The sequence below is a fragment of the Copadichromis virginalis genome, linkage group LG6, assembly GCF_057382275.1.
Source record: "Copadichromis virginalis isolate Kocher_CV1m ecotype Utaka linkage group LG6, C_Virginalis_male_GT1.1, whole genome shotgun sequence".
Taxonomy (NCBI): domain Eukaryota; kingdom Metazoa; phylum Chordata; class Actinopteri; order Cichliformes; family Cichlidae; genus Copadichromis; species Copadichromis virginalis.
The window spans coordinates 26,893,350-26,915,234 of NC_140623.1; the positions used below are offsets into that span (position 1 = coordinate 26,893,350).

Sequence of the window (21,885 nt, forward strand, 5' to 3'; positions counted from 1 at the left end):
CAAAGAGCCTTAATGATAGCTTTCTTTCATTGGCTGCAGCAGCATTTCTTTATCATGTAAAAAAAAACTGAGGTATACTGTTCAAATTAAACTTATTTTTCTTACACTGAGATATTGTAGGGATTAAACGGCCAGTTAAACCTCTATACACTGACTGGACAGAAAGGACAGTTTCATTGGTCCAGCGCACTTGAGACCCTACCTACAAAGTGGGCTGTATGTGGCCCCTGGTGTAAAATGACTTTGACATCCTTGCTCTACAGGCCCTTAAAATTATATAGGGGGTTTAATAAGGTGCTTTATACTGTGAGGTCAAGACCCTATGCAAAGAAAACAGCGAAAACTCCCAACAATCCTATTTCCACCTGTGAGCAAACACTTCGGCAATAATGGGAAGGAAAAACTCCCTTTTAACAGGAAGAAATGACATGACCCATGAAATTATTGTAGTTATTGTAAAATAAAAGAAAACAGCTCAGGTGGAAGGTTGGGGTTTTTTTTTCAGATTTACTTTCATTTAGTGATCCTTTGCCAGTTATGGTGCTAAATAGGAGCTGGTAATTGAGATATACAAAAATAAACTCCTCTACCAAAACGACTGCATTTAGTTTAATACTTTTAATATATATGTAAGAGTTGAAATAACAGGTTGAGCACTCAATGAGTTCTTCAGTACATAAAAATATTCTACAGCTATTTATAGAACAACACCAGGGGCCAGTAAATGAAGAAACAGGTACACTATGTCCCCCAGCTTCACTCTACAAGCATCTTTAAAAGAAATCGTGTCTCCACTTTCCTCCTGCTCAGTTCCTACCTGAAACTCCTGCTATTATCAGAATAAGGAACAGAAAATCGCACATCTCAGCCGGTACAGCTAGTCTTTCTCACCGTCTCCGGTCGCTGAGGGGTTAAACGTCGCTTGGTAGTAGGAAGTGGGTGGCTGGAGCCGAGGATGGAGCAAAGACTGTGAAGCAAACACAGATCATTTCTTCACAGGAAAAGCGGTGCTACACCCAAGAAGAACAGACTAAACACATCGAATACCCGAAGACGGACAAATCCGTGTCCCAGGGGACGAAAACGAGAAGCGATCAACCTGCTTTCGATGCCGCTGTGTTTGCATGTTTCACCAGATGGACGGGTAGAGGCGCTTCTCATTCATCGTGCCTTTCCCCCCTTTTTCCTTTTTTTCTTTTTTTTAAATGCACATATTCCCTGACGTGGATGTGTGATAAGATCGAGATCTGTGGTAGTGATGTGCAGAATGCATGCAGTGAACTCTGTGTACATGCACGCAGCACATAGATGTATGTGGCTTGGCTGCTTGAGGACTTCTTTACTGGGTTTTTAAACCAACGGAGCATCATCGCGACAGAAGCATCTAAAATGGTGATCTAATTTAATTTTAGTGAAAATGTTTTTTGTCTTTGGCCGTGGATCACCGGCTGTTCGGGAGTGAAGATGTGCGCAAACTTTGTTTTATCTTCGCCTCGATAAGCCTCGGTGTGAGGGGTTCTTCTCTATCTCCCAGCTGGACTTAAGTTCATGCAGAGCAAGCTGATCCCACCGTGAAGCCTCTTGCTTATTCAGCACTTCGCAGAGGAGCCTAGTCAGTACTCTCTGTCAGTCTCAGCCAGCATGGGATGTCGGCTGCGGTCGAGCACAGGAGCGGCACTTTTTATATTTTGGTCAAACCCCGGTGTAGTTTTTTCCTTGTAGCACGTGACGGTAAACGTTTATATATGCGTATTTATATATAGGATTTGTGGTATTTCTCATACTGACCTTAACAGGGCCACCTAATCTCCGGAACATCATCTGCTTTTCTCTGAAAAGTGATGTTGACACCTACCGACACTCCGTCGGGTATTTCGGCTTATTAGCGTTCAATTATCACGTCTTGCTGGCTCGCTGAAAGCCACGCGAGAGTGGACCCTCTTCTCGCCCCGTCACCTGGAGACCAGGGGGCCACGAGACCAACCGACAGGTGTGACATCCCCTCTGACACGCGCTATGGATGATTCAGGGATCATCCGAAGACGGAGGCTGCAGGTGAGAACTTTTGGGGTGTTACGCAAACGCAGTCATTACTTGGATAAAATGCCGTCATTTCATAATAACAGAAAGTGTTTTCATGAAAGTATGGAAGATTTCTTTGGCCAGAAGCTGCTGCATGGTGGTGATTTGTAGATGTAAGATAGATTCGTGTAACACGCATTCCTCTAAATTCGATGCAGTTTAAGTAGTTTTTGTAGATATCATTGGATGTACAAATTACAGTTATAAGATCAGCATCTTACATTAAATGATTAACAAGAAGATTACCCAGCATACAACCAGTCTTACAGTCATTTAACGTGACAGAAAGATGATTAAGATACAGATCGAATAGAACAGGAGACAATATTCCCTCTTGTCTTACTCCATTATACAGAAAAAGATTCAGATAACTCCATATTCCACTTAACTTGCATAGTTCTATGTGAGTACCAACACTGTAAAATCCTAATTAGATATGCAGGGACCCCTCTGCATTGCAATTTAACAAACTACTTGTGATGTCAAATGTTTTGGAAGCATCTAAAGAGCACATAAAAACTATTGTGTTCTGCCTCTAAAATACAATTTCTTAAATGTCGGTGTCCTTTTCTTAACCAGCTTACATGTATCACAACTGAGAATATGAATGCAATACTTGGCTAATTTGGCACACAGACACCTGACAAATCATAATGTTGTCATAGTTATTAAAATAGATCATTAATTTCTAGTAGTGGTTACATAAAGTGATAATAAACAGATAAGAATCGCAGACAGTATGAAGCTTTCTTTATATGTTGGACATCCATAGTAATCAGTCGTGTTGGAGACTGAGTAAGTTAAATGGGTTGTACTGTTACATTTGCATTATGTAGGTTAGTCACTTTTATTGTGACTGACATGTCAAGGCGCCGGTAAAAGCTTGCTCTGACGCTCGTGTGGTGGGCGTTTGAAACTAATCAAGTGAGACAGGCAAAGCTCACCATTAGTGCCACTGTTTGCTAGTCTGTCTGAGCTGCCTTTTAAATTAATTTACAGTAAGATTAGTTTGCTGAAAACTCTACCAAAAATATCCTTCTGTAGAAGAGTTCCCATCACTTATAAATAGTAATAATAATAGAAAAAAATAATAGATGTAAACAATTTCCTGCAATGCTATTCCCTAGATTGTAGTTTGCCTGTGTCCCCACTGTAAGGTCAGGAGGAAAACAAGGCAGTCTGTGGGTATCACAGCCATCCCTGCCATTGTTGAGCTGCACTTCTTGAACTCTGTGTTGACATTAAGACCAGGCATTTGATAAAAGTGCAGGAAGCAGTAATGTTTGTGTACTTCCCGAAATGCATTTGTGCGTGATTAACAGGTTGTTATTTACCAGAGTGTTGCCTTTTATTAAAGCTGAACTCCCATCAGCTTTTCCTCCATCTAAATGATTTATGCTGATTACCGTCTAGTTTGACTGCTCAGTCTATAAAACAGAAGAAAATAATGAAATTACATCCAACATTAATCTCTATTGAGAGAGCTTGATTTGTTTGTTTCAGTATCAAATGACTAACCTGGCCTGACCTGAAACCATAAAAGTTTGTGAGTTTTACGTCAAATTTTGATCATTAAAATAGTTGCTTCAATTTTGCATTTTGCTGCAAGTAAGTTGTTTTTACTCTGAACTTATGTGTACACTGTATTTTTAGACTGAAAGATTAGACACCATGTTAAAATATACTGAAACATGGCAATCGCAGGTTACCAGCCTTCACCGGTTACGTGTAGTATAAAAAGTAGTAAATCTTGACGGTGTCTTTCCTTATTAAACAGGTGTTATTCTTTCAGCTCTGCTCTGAATGGGCTTCTCTGATGAATCCCTATGTGTTAGAGTTGTTTCTTGCACCTTCTTAACTCTTCACACCAGGAGACTGATCTTGTACATCAAAGAAGTAAAGAGATCTGGATCAGATATGTAATATAGATATTCCTCTCCGCAAATGAGTACCAGAGCTTGTTAGAGTAGAATTTAGTTCACCTCAATGACTGCTCTATGCTATAATGATGGTTTGGCAGATTTCAGTGTGTGAATGAAACACTGAGAAGTCCTTAGTACTGAATTATTTCTTCAGAAGTTAATCATATCGGAATTTCAGCCATGGATCTCAACACTGTCAACACTGTGATGTGCACATTAATGTTATGCACATGCAAATACACAACGAGACAGAGACACACTCGCACACTCTGTAAATTGGACTGTAATGGTAATCAGGAACACATAACCACATAGAAAGACACAGGTACTTGGTTCGTGTACTTTTTAGTCATGTGGTGTTTAATGTGTAGGTGTGTTTTCTAGTTTTTACAGATTATTTTGATTTAAAAATCATGTCTCCACAAATCGTTATGGAGACTAGATTTCCTTATAGGATCATGAAGTTCCCCTAAGGTAGCATAAACCAATGAATTTTAAGGTGAAGACATGTCTTGAAGCCAACGGTTAGTTTTTGTGTGTGCGTGCATAACACACAAATTCTGTATATGTACATACAAAATCGACTCCCACCCTCTGGCCCTATACTCTCCAGTTCCATTGAGAAGTGGTCGATATCCATATCTCAGACAGAGGAGGTCTAAATGCTGAGGATGTGGTGCATTTGTCAGGCCCATTAGTAGGACTAATGGTGGCCTAACAGCCCTGTGTGCCCTGAGGGAGGAAGACCAACCACCAGCAGCAGGATGGCCTGAAAGGGCTCGAGGCTGGGAGGAGGAGGAGGAAGGGTGGCGGCAGCATAGATTAGAAGAAGGCAGCAGCTGTGGGCTATACTAGACCCCATTTAAGTGCTTGTTACAATATCTGGATCCCTTTACTGCCTAGATCTGCTTTCATACCAGAGGGATGGAGGAGGGAGGAAAAGGACTGAGTGTATATACTGATGACATGTTTGTGTTTAGCACTGATGACTACTTCACTGGTCAACTATGAATGTGGACACTGAACTAATTTGGGGTGAAACAGGTAGCTGAAACACATAAATGTGCAATAATGTTTTAGGTCATCTAATAATGTTTCAAGTCAATATTATATATATATGTTATATAGAACATTTAGGCACAACAGACAGAGACGTGCTGCACAGCATCAAAACTATCATAGGAATAATATTAATGATTTAAGAACAATAAAGAAAAATAGAGTAAATAATAATAAAAATAATAAAATACAAATAGTAAAAAAGAGGAATTAGGAAAAATTAAGCAATAGTCTGAAGATGAGAAAGCTAATGAGAAGATGTTTGTTTTCAGTTGCCGAGGAAGATGACTTAACCTGAGAAACAAGATGATTCCAGGGAGTTTTGGAGCTTTGACTGAGAATGCCTGATCACCTGCACAACCTTATCGGGAATTTGAAATTACAAGAAGTCAACTAAGTGAGCGTCATAGAACAAAGCATTGTAAAGCTGGAAACTGGAGCAAGCCCACAAAAGCACTTACATGTGAGAAGCAACATTTTGAAATTGATCCTGTACGTCACAGGATGCCAGTGCAATGATTTAAGAATGACTGGAATATGATTCCACTTCCATGTAGCAGTCAAGAGTCTAACAGCAGCATTTTGAACCGGCTGCATTCATGATATCAGGTTTTGCTCAGTCCAACAGATGAGGAATTGCAGCATTCTAGTCTAGATGTAATAAAAGCATGAATGACTTCCTCAGGATCATTGATAGAAAGAAATAATTTCTTCTTTTTTTAAATGAAAGACTTTAACGCTTGATTTAATTTGTGAGTCAAATTTAAGAAAGGAAGCAAAGATAACAAGATTTTCTGATGTTTAAGATTTGATGCCAGGGGATTAAGATCTGAAATGTCAGGATGAATCACTAAATCTTTGGCATTCAACAGTTTATTTTCGAATCAATAAAGCATAAACAGAAGATACAAGGTAAAACATGGGACTTTAACAAAAGTACCTGGTGCCAGGTACTACGAGTCGCGCTGAGTAGGTACTAGTGGAAAAGGGCTGCTAGACCTCCTGAATGCCCCATTCCAAACACTTACACATGTCCAGCCATGAGGTCCACTGTATATCAAAACTTTCAGAGATAAGAAATACTTTATTAATCCTAAAAATAGGTAAAATACTGTGTTACAATATCCCAAACAGCTTATATCAATAAAATAAATGCAATGTTACAGACCAAAATAGGTAAGAAAGGTTAAAAAATAAAACTAAAGAAAAAGCTTGGTAAAACTGAAAATAACAGAATATACAAAAAAAGTAAAGGCTTCAAAAAATGTAAATCTTAATATGATTCAATAAGGAGCTAAATGAAAAAAATGATTGCATTGTACTATGAGGTGGAAAATATTTTCTGCTTTTCATCCTAGTACCAGCGACGCTGAAACAGAAGTTAGATGTATTATTGAAAACATGTATTAAATATACATCAATTATACATGGCCTGTCGTAATTATGGTGGTGCCAAAGGAGGAAGTGAGGTGATGTTATGACGGAGTGACAGCGAAGTCTGTAATAACAGGAGATCCAAAAACATCAGAACTCAGGACAGTTTTCCAACCAAAGATGATTTCCTTTATAAATGATCATAAATATTAGCTAACTAGTTATTTGTTAATGATTGCTTTACCTTCACAAAGTCATCATTTAAACTCAAACCCATGAAATTGTATATTTATTTCTGAAGGGCCACAAAACTGATGCTTTCATATCAATAGGTGCATCAGATTTTTTTCTTGTTCTGGAGAGCATGGGCAAATTTTATCTTTTAATTTGGAGGGCTCGTTGGACAGAAAACAAGGCAGCATTGAGAGGTGTGCCAACAGAAATCTGTGGCTGGGACATCGAGATGTATCTTTGACACTCGTGTGCTGCAATTTCAACACCAGTTTATGTGCATAATGGGTGGATATTGATGAAAATATATGCCCAGTAGATGGAGTGTGTATGCTTGACTCTTCTGTGGCTGGCACGCCAGACATATTTAGCTAATAGATTAAACATATAAGCATGTGAATTTTCATGGTCAGTAGTTTGCTGATTGGCTAAACCTGCTGTCATCTATAGTTTAGTAGTCATTTATCTCCACTGGATCCACAGTAATGTTTTATACCACTTCATCTGCGTCACGTGTTTTATCCACCTATCCTTCCTTCTGACTGTATCATTTTCATTCTGCAGTTGTCCAGCTGCCACATCATTATGATGTCACACAGAGAAATAAATCGCTGTAAAACATTGACGTTCAGTAGATGTTTTGATCTAAAGTTTTGGTTTATGTTTTTTCCCCCATATCTCCTGTTGGTCCTTTCTGTGATCTTTGGACATGCGACAACAGCTTTAGGCACGAAACACGGAATCCAAATTACCATCAGGGTGTACACCTCACCCCTGGCGTCGTTGCCCACCTCTCAATTTTGAATACACGTAGACATTGAGGGCTAGCAGGAGGGACCATGCGCTTACCTGCTGCTCTCTGGCAGGTAGCTCCATGCCCTCCTGGGTTTTAAATGCACCTTAGAACACACATGCATCAACACTACAATGAGCGGGTGGAGGGAGGTTTGGAGTCTTCTCTCACCCCCATTCTCTGCGACCTGCTGGAGCGGGGGGGCTAGGAGGAGGAGTTGGCCGTCCGACTGCGGTCTGGAGTGTGGGGCCTCCCTGCTGCTGCGGAGTCGGGGCGGTCTGCCTCCCCCCACCGCAGGGAAAAGGGAAACACCACCTGGGTCTGGGTGCAGTTCCCCCCTCCAGGAGCAAGGGTACCTAGACCCGGTTTGTAGAGTACGCTTGGGGAGTGTGATCGTGTGTACAGCGTCTCTTTATGTCTGTCTCCACGTTGGTTGAGTGTGGAGTAAGTGCATATGAGAGCATGAGGGTGGGAATGGATGTTTGTGTCTGTGTGTGCCTGTATTTCTGTGTCTATATGTCAGGTTGGGTATCAGGCGCCACCTCTCTGGGGACATCTCAGGCCCTCCAAGGTTTGGAGGCCTATCTCCCCCTACCACCACTTCCCCTGCCAGTGGCGGACTCCCTCAGACATCGGTGCGTTGGTGGTTCTTTGTGTCCGGGGATGGGCGTCCAGGTACACACCAGCTCACTCCTTGGCGGCCGCTTATCGGGGCCTGGAGCCTGGGGCTCGCTCGGGCCACTTCGGAGGTGGGGTGCCCCCGGCCTCTCGGCCTGGGGCTCGGTCACTCAGGCACGGCTGGCTGCCGGCGGAGCTCACGGGCGCGTCACTGCAACTCCCCCTGGCTTCTGCTCCGCAGCTGCTGAGTGAGCCCTCATCTGGGACTCTCCTCAGCTCTTTCTGGGACAGTGGCGCGGCTGCCCCTCTGTTGGTCTTCCTTGGTCTCTTGTGTTCTGGGGGCCTCTGGATGTCTGGAGTTTTGATCTCCTCCACACCTGCTTCATGCCCTGGAGGACGGGGCTGTGGCCCCCCCACACCCTCTAGCAGATCATTACATGAAGGAACCTTTTAAAAAAACAAGGCAAGGAAAGGCAAGTTTATTTGTATAGCACAATTCAACAACAAGGTGATTCAAAGTGCTTTACAGAGACATTAGAAACAAGAACAAATAAAAAGCATGATTTAAAATTGATTAAAACAAGCAAATAAACTATCTAACTAATTAACAAACAAACAAACAAACAAACAAACAAAACAGTATATAAAATCAAAACAGATAAAATCAGTAGTTAAATGTAAGTTTTGAAATTTAAGCTTAAAGTGTGGATTTGGTGCTTTATTCAAATGCAGCTGAGAACAGGTGAGTCTTCAACCTGGATTTAAATAAACTGAGTGTTTCAGCTGATCTGAGGCTTTCTGGGAGTTTGTTCCAGATATAAGGAGCATAAAAGCTGAATGCAGCTTCTCCGTGTCTGGTTCTGACTCTGGGAACTGATAAAAGACCGGATCCAGATGACCTGAGGGATCTGGATGGTTCATACTGGGTCAGGAGGTCATTGATGTATTTTGGTCCTAAACCATTCAGAGCTTTATAGGCCAGCATCAGAACTTTAAAGTCTATCCTCTGACGGACAGGCAGCCAGTGTAAGGACCTCAGAGCTGGACTGATGTGGTCCACTTTTTTGGTCTTAGTGAGGACTCGAGCAGCAGAGTTCTGAATGAGCTGTAGTTGTCTGACTGATTTTTTAGGTAGACCTGTAAAGATGCTGTTACAGTAATCAAGCCTACTAAAGATGAATGCATGGACTAGTTTTTCCAGGTCCTGTTGAGACATCAGATCTTTTATCCTTGATATATTCTTGAGGTGATAGTAAGCTGACTTTGTTATTGTCTTAATGTGTTTTTCTAAGTTTAGGTCTGCATCCATCACTACACCCAAATTTCTCGCCTGGTTTGTGGTTTTTAGATGTATAGATTGAAGTTCTCTGGTGACCTGTAATCGTTTTTCTTTGGCGCCAAAGACTATTACCTCAGTTTTGTTTTTGTTTAGCTGGAGAAAATTGTGGCACAACCAGTCATTGATTTCCTCAATGCATTTACCAAGAGCCTGTACAGGGCCTCGGTCTCCTGGTGACATTGTGATATATATTTGTGTGTCATCTGCATAGCTGTGATAGTTTATTTTGTTGTTGTTTATAATCTGTGCCAGTGGGAGCATGTAGATGTTAAACAGAAGGGGTCCCAAGATGGAACCTTGGGGAACTCCACATGTGATACTTGTCTGCTCAGATGTGAAGTTACCTATTGATACAAAGTATTTCCTGTTTTCTACGTATGTTTTGAACCAGTTTAGTACAGTTCCTGAAAGACCTGTCCAGTTCTCCAGTCGTTTGAGTAATGTGTTGTGGTCAACTGTATCAAATGCTGCACTGAGATCCAGTAAAACTAGGACTGACATTTTTCCACTGTCTGTATTCAGACATATGTCATTAAACACTTTGGTCAGAGCGGTTTCAGTGCTGTGGTTCTGTCTAAAACCTGACTGGAAGGCATCGTAGCAATTATTCTGTTTTAAGAAGTAACTGAGCTGTTGAGAAACTGCTTTTTCAATGATCTTACTTAAAAACGGGAGATTTGAGATCGGCCTGTAGTTGTTCAGGCGCGTCCATGCTCACAGGTGTACACACGGGTGATCACACCCACAAACTACACCCTTTTTGGCTCCTACCTCAAAGCACACTGTGTTCTGTTGATCTTATGTTTAGTATTTACTGTCATATTCCCATATATCATTGTGATGTTGTTTATTCTATTACTCTTGTTCTCTTCTGCTTGTTTTCTTTTTTCTTTCTTAGCAGGTGATCCAGGTGATTGATATATGCATTTTTTTTCTTCTTCTTTTTTTTTTCTTTCTTCTGCCCGTTCTGTTGGTTTTTGTCTTTTGCCCTTCTCCCCCGTCCCTCTTCTCAGCTGTTTCTCTTTCCCTCTTTCTTTCTCCCCTTCTTTCCCCCAGTCAAGTCTGTCCCGTATTCAGTAAGTGAAAATAAAATAAACAATAAAAGGTGAATCAAATGGACCATTACGGCAAGGCTGGGATAGTCAATTTGGTAAAGTAAATCCGTTGGGCATCTTTCTTTGCCTTTAGACAACAATTCTGATGGCAAAAGAGCCAAACGGGACAGGCAAAAAAAAAAAAAAAAAAAAGACAACAGCTTTAGACTGACTTACACTTTTCATGTGAATTTGATATCATGTTAAATGACAATTACAGACTGTAGTGCTCCAAAGACTTTATATCAGTTACACAAAGTCATGCTGTCATGCAACAGAAGCAGTTGCCTCATTAGTAAACACACAATAATAGAAAGTAGATCACCAGCAATCATGACTAACACCCTGAGTTTAGGCACCTTTCCATCCATTTTATTCAACTGTAACCGTAGTCTCTGCTGTGGGAGAAAGTGTATCAGTCATATGAGTTGTTTTCATCTGAAGAGAAGGTTATCATATTGTCCGAGCAATTGTACGTGTGTGGAGTACAATATACTTACACTTAACCCATATGGTCAAACACTCACGCACACACAAACAAACACAAATCATGCTGTGTGTCTCATCCCGCTCTCATGTAGGAGTATGGAGTAAGCCACTTACACACACACACACACACACACACACGCATAATTTGTCCAATATTTTGTTCTGGGCAGTGTGCCCATTTCCAATATGCTAAGCACGAGGGATAAGAGTGTGATCACTGCAGAAGATCCAGCTCTGTTTGCCAAGTCCTGTCACTCATTGCCATGCCCACTTCTTTGTTCTGCCTCAACACGTCCTTCTGATGTCAGTATTATTCAGAAAAGGGTAGGTTTTGCACTGGGAGAGCAAAGTGTACATCAAAGCAACAAATCTAGGCCACAATATATTTGGGAATACTTTCAAATATTTGAACTACTTTTTGCAGAGCTAGAATTCCCATGCCAGAAACCTTTAAAGAAATAAAGTTTTTGCCAGGCTTAATTCCCGAAATACATGAAGTAAGAAAAAGATACCAGCTCTTCAGGTTTCAAAATCCGCACATTTCATCGAGATGCTACATTATTTCAGACCCTAGTGTCAAGAGCTCTGAATTGAAGGCTATTAAGAAAAAACTGAAGACTTGCAGACTGTTAAACTGAACAATACACTGTGTGACATTTGCCTTCCAATCTGCTCTGAGTTTTGGCAGTGGAAACAGAACAGAAGTCTCATGACTCTGCCCAGAGGAGCAACATATTAACATTTTTCTTTTCTATGGTTTGCACTTGGCCTTCACTTGGTCCTTGGGTAGATATTAACTGAAAAGCAAAAGCCAAAGAAAAAACATCTGACACCCTGCCTTAACGTCTTTGGCAAACTTGCATAATATTTTAATCTGGGTTGAACTGTCCTGTCTTCGCAAAGCATAGCAACCGAGGAGCATGTGATTAATGGGCTGTTACTTGGCGCACGGAAGCTGTGCATAATACATTAAATGTGCCGGGGAGGTGTTTGTTTGTATGTGCAGATTTCCATGAGTCTGGCTATGTTGAATTAAAGCTGTAAAAAATGCTTAACTAATGCTTTTGCATCTCTGTAGTGCACGCAGGTTACATCAGAACTTTTTTTAAAGTTGATGTTTTTGTTTAAATATTTGTATGGAGGCTTTCTTGTTATGTAATGTAACTGCGGTGCCATGAATGTGAACTGGAATTTGTATGTGTGTCCGAGATCACACTTCTAAATTGTTGCAGTGTGAACATGGACACATTTTTGCATTAGTATAAGCACAAAGGCAGAAAATGGGTGCTAATAATGAAACGTCCCATAAACACATTGGTCAGTTTATTACGTACATCTTGCTAGTTCCAGGTCGGACCTCAGTTTGTCTTCAGAACTGCCTTAAATCTTCATGGCATAGATTTAACAAGGTGCTGGATTTTGGTCCATATTGGAATGATTTGGAATTCTTACATTGGCCATCTGAATATTGCAGCAGAAATTGTGACTCATCAGACCTGGCAACATTTTTCTAGTTCTTTATTGTCCAATACTGGTGAGCTTGTGTGAGCTGTAGCCTCAGTTTCCTGTTCTTAGCTGACAGAAATGACATCCAGTGTGGTCTTCTGCTGCTGTAGCTCATCTGCTCAGATATGCTGTTCTCCATACCTGAGTTATAACGAGTATTTATTCAAGTTACTTTTGGCTTTCTATCAGCTTGAAGCAGTCAAAACTGCTTTCAACTTTTGGTCCATTTTCTGTAAACATTAGAGATAACTATGTAGAAAAATCCTACAAGATCAAAAGTTTCTGAAATATTCTACACACCCTATCTAGCACCAACAATGATGCTACATTTAAAGTCACTTCAATCACCTTTTGTTCTGTTTTGATGAACTTCAGCAAGTTGTCTTGACCGTGTCTGTATGACCATATGACTGGTCACAAATGGTCATAAATCATATGACTGGTTGATTAAATATTTGTGTTAACACATGTACCTAACAAAGTGGCTTGTGAGTGTATAACCGTGAAGACCGAGAATGAGTTTTAATAATGAGCATCAGTGATGCTAGCACTGTATTGCTTATGCATCTTCTAAAGGATGATCTTTAATCATTTCATATGTGCCCAAGATGTCAGTTGTTTTAGAAAAAGAAATGCATAAAATACATGAAATGTCATAAAAAGTGATTTTATTTTGAACATGATACATTCTTAAGCATGAAAGTGACGGCGCCTGGAGGCAAATACCATAAAGGAGATGAAACAGAGGTCAGATAAACAGAAGCAAACAAGTAACTGTTTTTCTTAAATCAGCTGATCAGTTTTTTGTTTTTTTTTAATTAATGTAATAATTGTTTAGTAATGTGACCTCTTTGTGGCATTACAATCAGTTCAAAATCTCAAAATTTAACTTTTGGTACAACTTTGTATAAAATGGTTTTACATTTACTTGCACACACCTGGAATCGAGGAACATCAGCAAATTGTCAGTTTTTTTGTTGTTCTGTATTAATTCATTTACTAAAAATTAACAAAAACACTTGTTTGTACACATAGATTCAAAAATATGTATTAACTTTTCATTCAGGCTTTTAGAGACTGAAATAGCACTTTGCTACATCATGTGAAGGATGCACAGTGATTTATTTATGAGATTGAAATCCTTATTGATTAATGAAGGATTGCCCTTTTTTTGTCTTCTGGCTTAGGTCTGACGTGTGTCAGGAGATTGTGGCTACTGCTGCTATTGATTAATTTTATTGTATATTAATGTGTAGCTTAAATCTACAATTATTACATTTAATATTTATTTATACAATCTTTTTTAGTCTAAACTAGAAAACACCAGAGAAAAAGGAAAAATGTCCATCGAGGTTTGTGTCATTGTCAGAACTTCTTTTCTCTGAACTCAAAGCAAAGGAGAAACTTTCTGGAATTAAATAATCTCAAATCTCTGATGAATGGCTTTTTAATTATGAAGAGTAAAGGATTTTTCAGATAATTACCAATAATCTTTTTAAAATAATGGATCAATTAATCAGTGCAACACTGCGTCAAATGTGTTTCAGATTTACATTACTATCATTTTTTTTATATTAAATCATGTAAATACTGAACAGTGGAAAAATCTTGTATTAGAGCTAAAATTCAGAGAATAATAGTAATAATGGCTTGTGCCTATATCTTGCTGTGATACGCTTAGTAATAGCCAGTAACAAGAAAGCAGTACATACAGTAGCTGTCAACTGAAAAGACAGTGAGAGGGAGCAGGTGTTGGGGTTTGGTCCATTAGCCATCCCTATTGCCCCATATCCACACACACACACACACACACACATATGTACGTACACACACACACACACACACACACACACACACACACACAAGACTCCAGTGGGGCGCTCTCTGAGTCACCCTGGCGTAGCTCACTTCCTCTTGATGATGTACCGTATTAGCATCCCTGAAAAAAACTGACCATGATAGATGATGTCACTCCCAGATAAAAACTGTCTGCCCTCCGCTCTACCTGAAATGCTATTATTAAAGTTGCATATTTTAATATTGAATATAAGTTGTAATGAGTAGTTGTCAAGTAGCACTTTCTTGGCAAGAGTTCAGTGAAGACGTCATGTCTGTTCAGCATGTATGAAGCTTCAGTTTGGATATGATAAGTGTCTCTTATTATAAAGACTGAAAACAAGGAAGAACATTGCTCCATACCACCGACGAGAGTGGTAGATTTCCTGTAATGTAATTCTCTGCAAAAAAAGTGATTAACTTTGGTAATTTTTGGTCTTTTAATGATTTCTTTCAGAGTGGAATGATTGTACAGCATACATCTTTAATGACTTAAAAAATAATTGGATGCACAAGCTTAAATCTGTGAGACAGATAGTAAGTTGATTGGCTAAAACAAAAGTTGGGATCATTCTAAAAAAGCAAAAAATGTCTAACCAAGAAACACGAGCAGGGCAGCAGGAAGTTAAGAATAATCTGCAGGCAAATAATAATGATCATGTAATGAACTGATCATCCGATGATTCAATGAGAAAAAACAAATCCTATATGAGATTGAAACTTATAAAACAATACAGAAAACATCCAGAAAGAAAGTGGAAGCTCTTGTACAAAGTTATGGACTCATGGAAAAAAAGATGTGACAAGAACAAAATATGTAGAAAAATGGCTCATGACCCAAAGCACACCACCTCATCTATCAAACATAACGGCTGGTCTGCTATGGCTGGGCCACCTATGGCTGCCAGCTTAACTGGCACACTGCTTTTTATGTATGATTGCACTGCTGACAGAAGAATGAGGAGGTATACAGGAGCAAACTGTATGCTCAAATTCAGCCGCATGCATCAAAACACGCAGCCAAAGCAACCAGAATTATTCAACTCAGTCTGATTTTTTCTTGTTGAAAGCTGGGCTAAAGATATCGACAAGAGCTAAAGGTGGTTGCAGTGTGAGAGCATCACAAGGCAGATAAGAAGCATCTGCCGAGGGCTGCGAGACAAAGACTTCAGGCAGACAAAAGATTTCTGTCCTTTCATCCAGTTACCTTTGACTTCAGTTTCTAAACATCTGGATCAACTGTTCTGCGTATTAAAACCTTTTATACCTTAACACATGGACCATTCTTGTCGTGCTAAATACTGAATATTGTAATGTAATTTTCTATCAACGGACTGCAAGTGTGTTCATGGCCCACGGTGTTGGAATTGGGCGGGTTTGGGTAGCCAGCTTGTTTTGAGACTGGAGACAAAAGCTCCAGCTGTCAAGTCACGTTTCATCAGTTTGACTTTGTAATGCTGGTTTACTTAAACAAAGGCAACGAGGGAGACGGAGGGACAGAACTCTCAGGATCAAATCAAAACCAGTGAAAACCAGTCGCAGTCCTTTATAATTACCTTATGTCCCTCAACTTATGTGACCCTAGCGTCTCTAGTTACTTATATTCATTTGAATTCACAGACATGGCTGTGTGTGACAAGCCGAGTGGGGGGGAAAAGATGTTATCTTTTTAGCAAAGCCATTGAGAGGTAGAAAATATCCTGATAAGCGACACAGGACAGGCTGACAAGAGAAATTGACAGTAACCTGATCTTAGCTAAACTGAATGTTTAATGGTTTTAAATTGGGACTTGATGGGTAACAAGCAGCATACAGATTCATCCCAGTAGATCGTAATCACATCAGAGTCCTTACAGTTGTGTCCCAGTGTCATAAATATAGCAGCAACAATTTTTAAATTGATTTTGTCTCCCTCCAACCTGGTGTTTCCTGAAGCCCTAAGGTCTCCAAGCACTTACGAGGGATTATTTGTCAAACTGCTTTTCACTGACAGGATACATGAACAATATAATATCACCTTAAAGCCAAGCTGTAAATTAAAACATTGCTCTTTTTTAAAATTTTCATCTAGGGTGTTTTTATTAAGATGACATATTGAACATACCCTGGATCCCTTCTCTAAACACTTAAGCCAGTGTTATACTTTATGCATTTTAAAATCAGCTCGGGGTTTGGCTGTAGTGCCGGGGTCGGCAACCTTTTCTACCAAAATAGTCATTTCAGAAATGATATGCTTATGTTGCATATACAAAATTACATTTAGTTTTGAATAAATGGAAACTAGCCTATTGCAGACCTAAGCAAGTAGTGAGCAAGTAGCATTAGTGGTGAACTCTAAGGAAGAGCAAATTCACAGATTGCGACTTTAGGAAGATTAACCATTTATATATATGTTATTGCTAAACAATTATGGTTCAGATAAATGAGGAGGTGGTACCAGGTGACAGATGTATGCTGTGATGCACATAGGATTTTTTTTTTTTTTAACTGATGGGCAAAAGAAAGAAAAATCTTTCCTTTACCTACAGTAGTTAATATTTATGTTACATGTAACTTTTGCTATCAATTGCAGGAGTAAATCTCATAAACCTTTTCTGCAATATGTGGATGTGATTAATACTTAGGGGGCACAGTCACAGTACAAGAAATACTGTATAAGGCTCATGGGATTTACATTAAATGTACTTTAATCCTAGTTTTGTGGTAATTATTTTCTACCCTTGTGTCATATTTGCATTTATCAGCCTCTTCATTACTGGATTACTGGGCTGGACCATTCAGAACTTCCTTAATTCTTCATGGCATAGATTCAAAAAGGTGCAGGAAGTATCCCTCAGAGATTTTGATGTCATCAAACAGTTTCTGCAGATTTGTTGGCTGCTCTGTTGGATTGAGAGCCATTCTTTCATACCATTTTCAAAGCCACTGACATCTTCCCTGCTCGTTCTGATATTCAATTTGATCTTCAGGAGGTCGTTTTGAGCATGTCTTCATGGCCCCAATGTAAACATAGCTGTTTAGGTATTTGTGTTAACAAGCGCTTAAACGGGTGTACCTAATGTGGCTCGTAACTCGACAAATATCTGTTAGTAACACCCATGATGAAATTTTTTTTGAAAGACTTTAGGACAAAATGTGTGCTTTCATTCAGGTTCCTGTATGTTCCAGAACATTTCACATTGAAACAGGCACGTCTAATCCCCACCTGAAACAAGAGGACACAAGCAAGGACAATGATAATTTTATTTATATACCAAGCTTCATTATATGTAAAGTCAGAGTGCTTACACATAAATAAAGGTATAAAAATCTGTGTATGTTCACATTGCCTTAAGGCAGAGAAAACAGCATATTGCGACATTTTTTTGTGTAACTCAAGATCAGTCTAAGTTTTGACCTTGATTTGAACGTGCTCGTCCTGTTTTCTGAGAAATTATGCTGTGCTTCAAACAAAACTTTAAAAACATCAGTGCAAAATGTGTGAAGGGATACAAAAGGAAAATTCATGCCACATTAAATTGATAATACGACAGAAAATTTGGTAATTGTGTGTCTTTAATAAGTAATTATATCAGTGTGGTTAGATTAATCATAAACTCCTGCTGGTAACAGTCTGTATAATGAGATATTACAAGAGATGTTATGCTAATTCACATTTCATTACCACACTAATAGATAACTAATAGTAACAGTTTTCTGCCTTTTAGAAATGAGTCCTGCAGATTGCATGATGTGTAAAACTCTAACCAGTCTCATTTGTCTGCTCCCCCTCTCCTTCCTTTTCTCCACTTTTCCTTTTCTCTCTTGCCTTCTCTTTCTCACCAGAAGGATCTACCTCTGCCCCGAAAAAGTAGTGGGTAAGTTTTCCTCTGCATTTCTCCTACATAATAATATGTTTTTTTTATTCAGTAGCATCTGTAGTGCACATGTGTGACATCATCAGAACACTTCCTGGAGAGTTTCTTTGTAATGTTGGTTGTATGGCTGTGTGTGATGTGAGTTTTTTTCTTGCCTTGTGGAATATCTGGAATTTTGTGAGATCCTGGTGTGAAAAGTACGATAATTATCTGCAAGGTATTAAGGAAAGAGCATTTAATGTGCTTTGCTACAATATACTGCTATTTTGCAATTCCTTGTATATTGTATGGGCACAGTTGTCTGACTTGAATGGGATACTGTTGAAAAATGAAGAAGGAATCATATTTTTTAAAGACTTGGAACCATTTCAGCTTTATTACAAGAAGTCATGGTCAAATGATGTTATTGTGTAGTGGGAGCCTCATCTACTGACTGCAGCATGTTTCAGCTTTGCAGGAGCTTTTTCACTCATGGAGCTTCTCTGCTGGTTCAATCTGTTGCACCACTGAGCTGTGCAATGAAAGATCAGCAGCAGGAGCACTGTGCTGTGACCTCAATGCCCCGTGTGGATGAGAGGGGTCTGAGGGTTGAGAAAAGAGAGCAGAGCAGCCTAGGACTTAAGCTGTCAAATGTTTAGTTACTTACCTTGTGGTGGGAGAACTGCTTGTTTATTGAATTACCAATATAATATTTGCTGTTGCAAACTTACAGTTGGTGTGTCACCAAAACAAAACAACCCTGCGTGACGACACCATAGCTGGTGTGGCTATCCTAAAACTGTGAGCGTTCAAGCGTAACAATCGGTGAAAACTGTGTCATCTCCTCGTCATCCAAGCATGATTAGTCACTCTGCTACACCTGTGCCCCTTATACGTTTCCCCTGCCAGGCTGTGCTACACTGCCACCCGTGGTGAACCCAGTGCAGACAAACACAAACATAGCAAGAAGCCCTTACAGTTGGTTAAGTAAGGCATCAGACAGTGAAGAGCACCCTGACATAGTTAACGAAGCTCTTAAACATGACTGAAATAAGGACTTACAAAAATCACCTTACACATACGGTAAAGATAAAGGCTGTGCTGAGATTTATTCTCAGAGAAATATTCAGAGCAACAGAATGTCTCTTACCATTTTCTCTTCATAGCCTCAGTCTGGGTGCCCCGGTTGGCTGATTCGTCTCTTAGTGAACGGAGCACAGAAAGGGAGAGAGAGCTGTCTGCAGAGGGAGAGCAAGACCTTAACTGCAAAGCAGAACGTGTCCATAGATTCTGCACAAAGTGCTTTATTGTAGGTTGGCAACAATGAGGTGAAAAGAAAAGAGTCACGTACCTAAGCTGAGGTACGCATATATCCTTTGCCAGTAATGGGTTTGACACCCATTAAACTTCAGAGCTGTCTCTAATTCTTTGTGACAAAGATTCAACAAGGTGCTGGAAACAATCCTCAGAGATTTTGGTCCATCTTGACATGATAGCATCACACATTTGCTGCACATTTGTTGGGAATCTCCCATTCCACCACATCCCAAAGGGGCTCTATTGGGCCATTTGAGTACAGAGAGCTCAAGAAACCAGTTTGAGATGATTTGAGCTTTGCAACTTGATGTGGTATCCTGCTGGAAGAAGCCATCAGAAGATGAGCAACAATTTTCTGGTAGCATCTTAAACGATGCTCAGTTGGTATTTCTGGTTGATTGTGGTTATTTGGTTTACTGTTGCCTTCTTATCAGCTCGAAGCAGTCCGGCCATTATCCCCAGACATCTGACATGAGCAAGGCATTTTCACTCAGACAACTGCCACTCACTGGATATTTTTCTTTGATCTATAAACTCCAGACATGGTCGTGTTGGAAAATCCCTTTAAATCAAATGATATACTCCAACCAGCCGGTCTGGCATCAAAAACCATGTCACGGTCAGTGTCACTTAAATAGCCTTTCTTCCCCATTCTGATGTTTGAATTTCAGCAGGTTGACTGAGTTCCTGCCATGTGATTCGCTGATTCTACATTTGCATTAACAAGCAGTTGAACAGGTGTACCTAATGAAGTGACCATGAGTGTATATTGACTTCCCAATATTAAAAATTAAATGCTTATCCAGTTAATATTTATGCACACCGCTTAATATTTCAGAATTAAATTTACGCCCACTTTTATTTTATTTTAAGGTTTTGTTTTAGTTTAAGTTCGGTTTGTCTTGACTGGCTCCTGGCTGCAGATGAAGAAAAAAAACACGAAGCAGATATTTTTAGAATCAGCATGACTCACACGTCCCTGGGTATGTCCGATGCCCATTGTGAGAGAAAAAAATACAAGAAAGAAACGGCTTATAAATAATAGAAAATAAGAGTCTCTGTATAATTTTAGGTTGCCTGACGCTCATTGTGTTTTAAGTTTAAGTAACATTCATATTGCAAACACAAAAAATGTTGGTTGAGTTGGCTGCAGTGTATGACTCATTTTGTACATGACTTCATCAAGATTATAACTTGAAAACTATAAGAAAAAGACCCACTAACACTTTGCTGTAGTTGTGCCTTTGAATGAAATGATTAATGGGAATTCCTTCATAATGTCCCACGTTAAAGCTATCGAATCCAGAGTCAGCTTCACAAAAATATGACTGACTTTTCATACTGAAAGGAAACTCTGCTTAAGTTAGGTGCTTTCTGTGAAGTGTAGGAGTGAATGGGATAGAATGAAGTTTGGAGGTTTGACAGAACCAATTAAAATGGCTCGCGGTGTGGCACAAACGTGTGAAACCCCTTCACATTTGACAGCTATGTTGGTTAAAATATGAAATATATGTATGTATAAAAGAAGCTTAAACGACGTGCGAGTCTCTGTCCATGGTGCTGAAACCAAGTTCCCCACTTTTTGCTGGTTTATCATTGATTCTTTTGTCCTTGGAATGCAACATAAGAATAGAACTAAACGAGTATTTTTATTTTTAAATCTAGATTTATATACTGGAAGCCAATATAATAAAAATTTTGGTGTTCTTAAAAATCAGAAGCATTGTTTTATTCCTCCCATCCGTCTTAATTGCTCTTTACTTTTTGGCTGTGTCCTCTCTTTTGCTGCTGCTCCTGCTGTTAAAAGCCTTCCACAAAATCAGGGAGAATTTGGAAATTTGCCTTCTGCTCAACATGCAGCCGGCAAATACCTTTGAACCTGGAGGACAGTGTAATTTTCCTCTATATGCTAACTCTTTGCTGTCATTGCTTCAAGTGTTGAAATCCTTGAAAATTATCTGAAATCGATGTAGCCATGCCTTCCTCCCTCCCCTGCTTATTTTCAGCTCGCCCACTTTTGCTGTGCATGAGTTGAATGTGAATCGCCTAGCTCGCTCACATGTCAGTTTGTCATGTAAACTGTTATTGTTGTACTGCCTGTCCTGGTCGTTTAGGGGGTTATAAATATGAAGCATGGTATTAATTCTCCCCATAGAGCTCAGTTTAAAAAAAAAATATTATTAACTTCATTTTTTTTATTGCGTGTACTTCTCTGTTTAGTATTCTGTATACATCTTACTCTGAGCAGAGGTAATGTCTGTGTCTGACACTGTTAGCTTATACATGCCAGGGGTAGTTAATGTGCGTCTGTATCCACGTTTATTGCAGTTTACTGTTAGACTCGGTTTGGCCATGCGTGTTTGTGTGCGCTCTTATGTGAATCATGTAT

The 21,885-nt window shown here is 39.6% G+C and overlaps 1 protein-coding gene across 2 annotated transcripts in view; it reads left to right on the plus strand.

Annotated features, from left to right (window-relative positions):
* Positions 1-737: 737 nt before the first annotated feature.
* Positions 738-21,885, plus strand: part of mast1a (microtubule associated serine/threonine kinase 1a) — an 80,796-nt gene continuing 59,648 nt past the window's right edge. Inside the window, exons 1-2 of one of the 2 annotated variants that reach the window (XM_085459556.1) lie at positions 738-2,055; positions 18,169-18,200. In XM_085459556.1, the coding sequence (XP_085315682.1) occupies positions 2,017-2,055; positions 18,169-18,200 (71 nt within the window). In that variant the 5' untranslated portion in view covers positions 738-2,016. The remainder of the gene's footprint in view (positions 2,056-18,168; positions 18,201-21,885) is intronic. The other variant, XM_085459558.1, reaches the window with a different exon arrangement.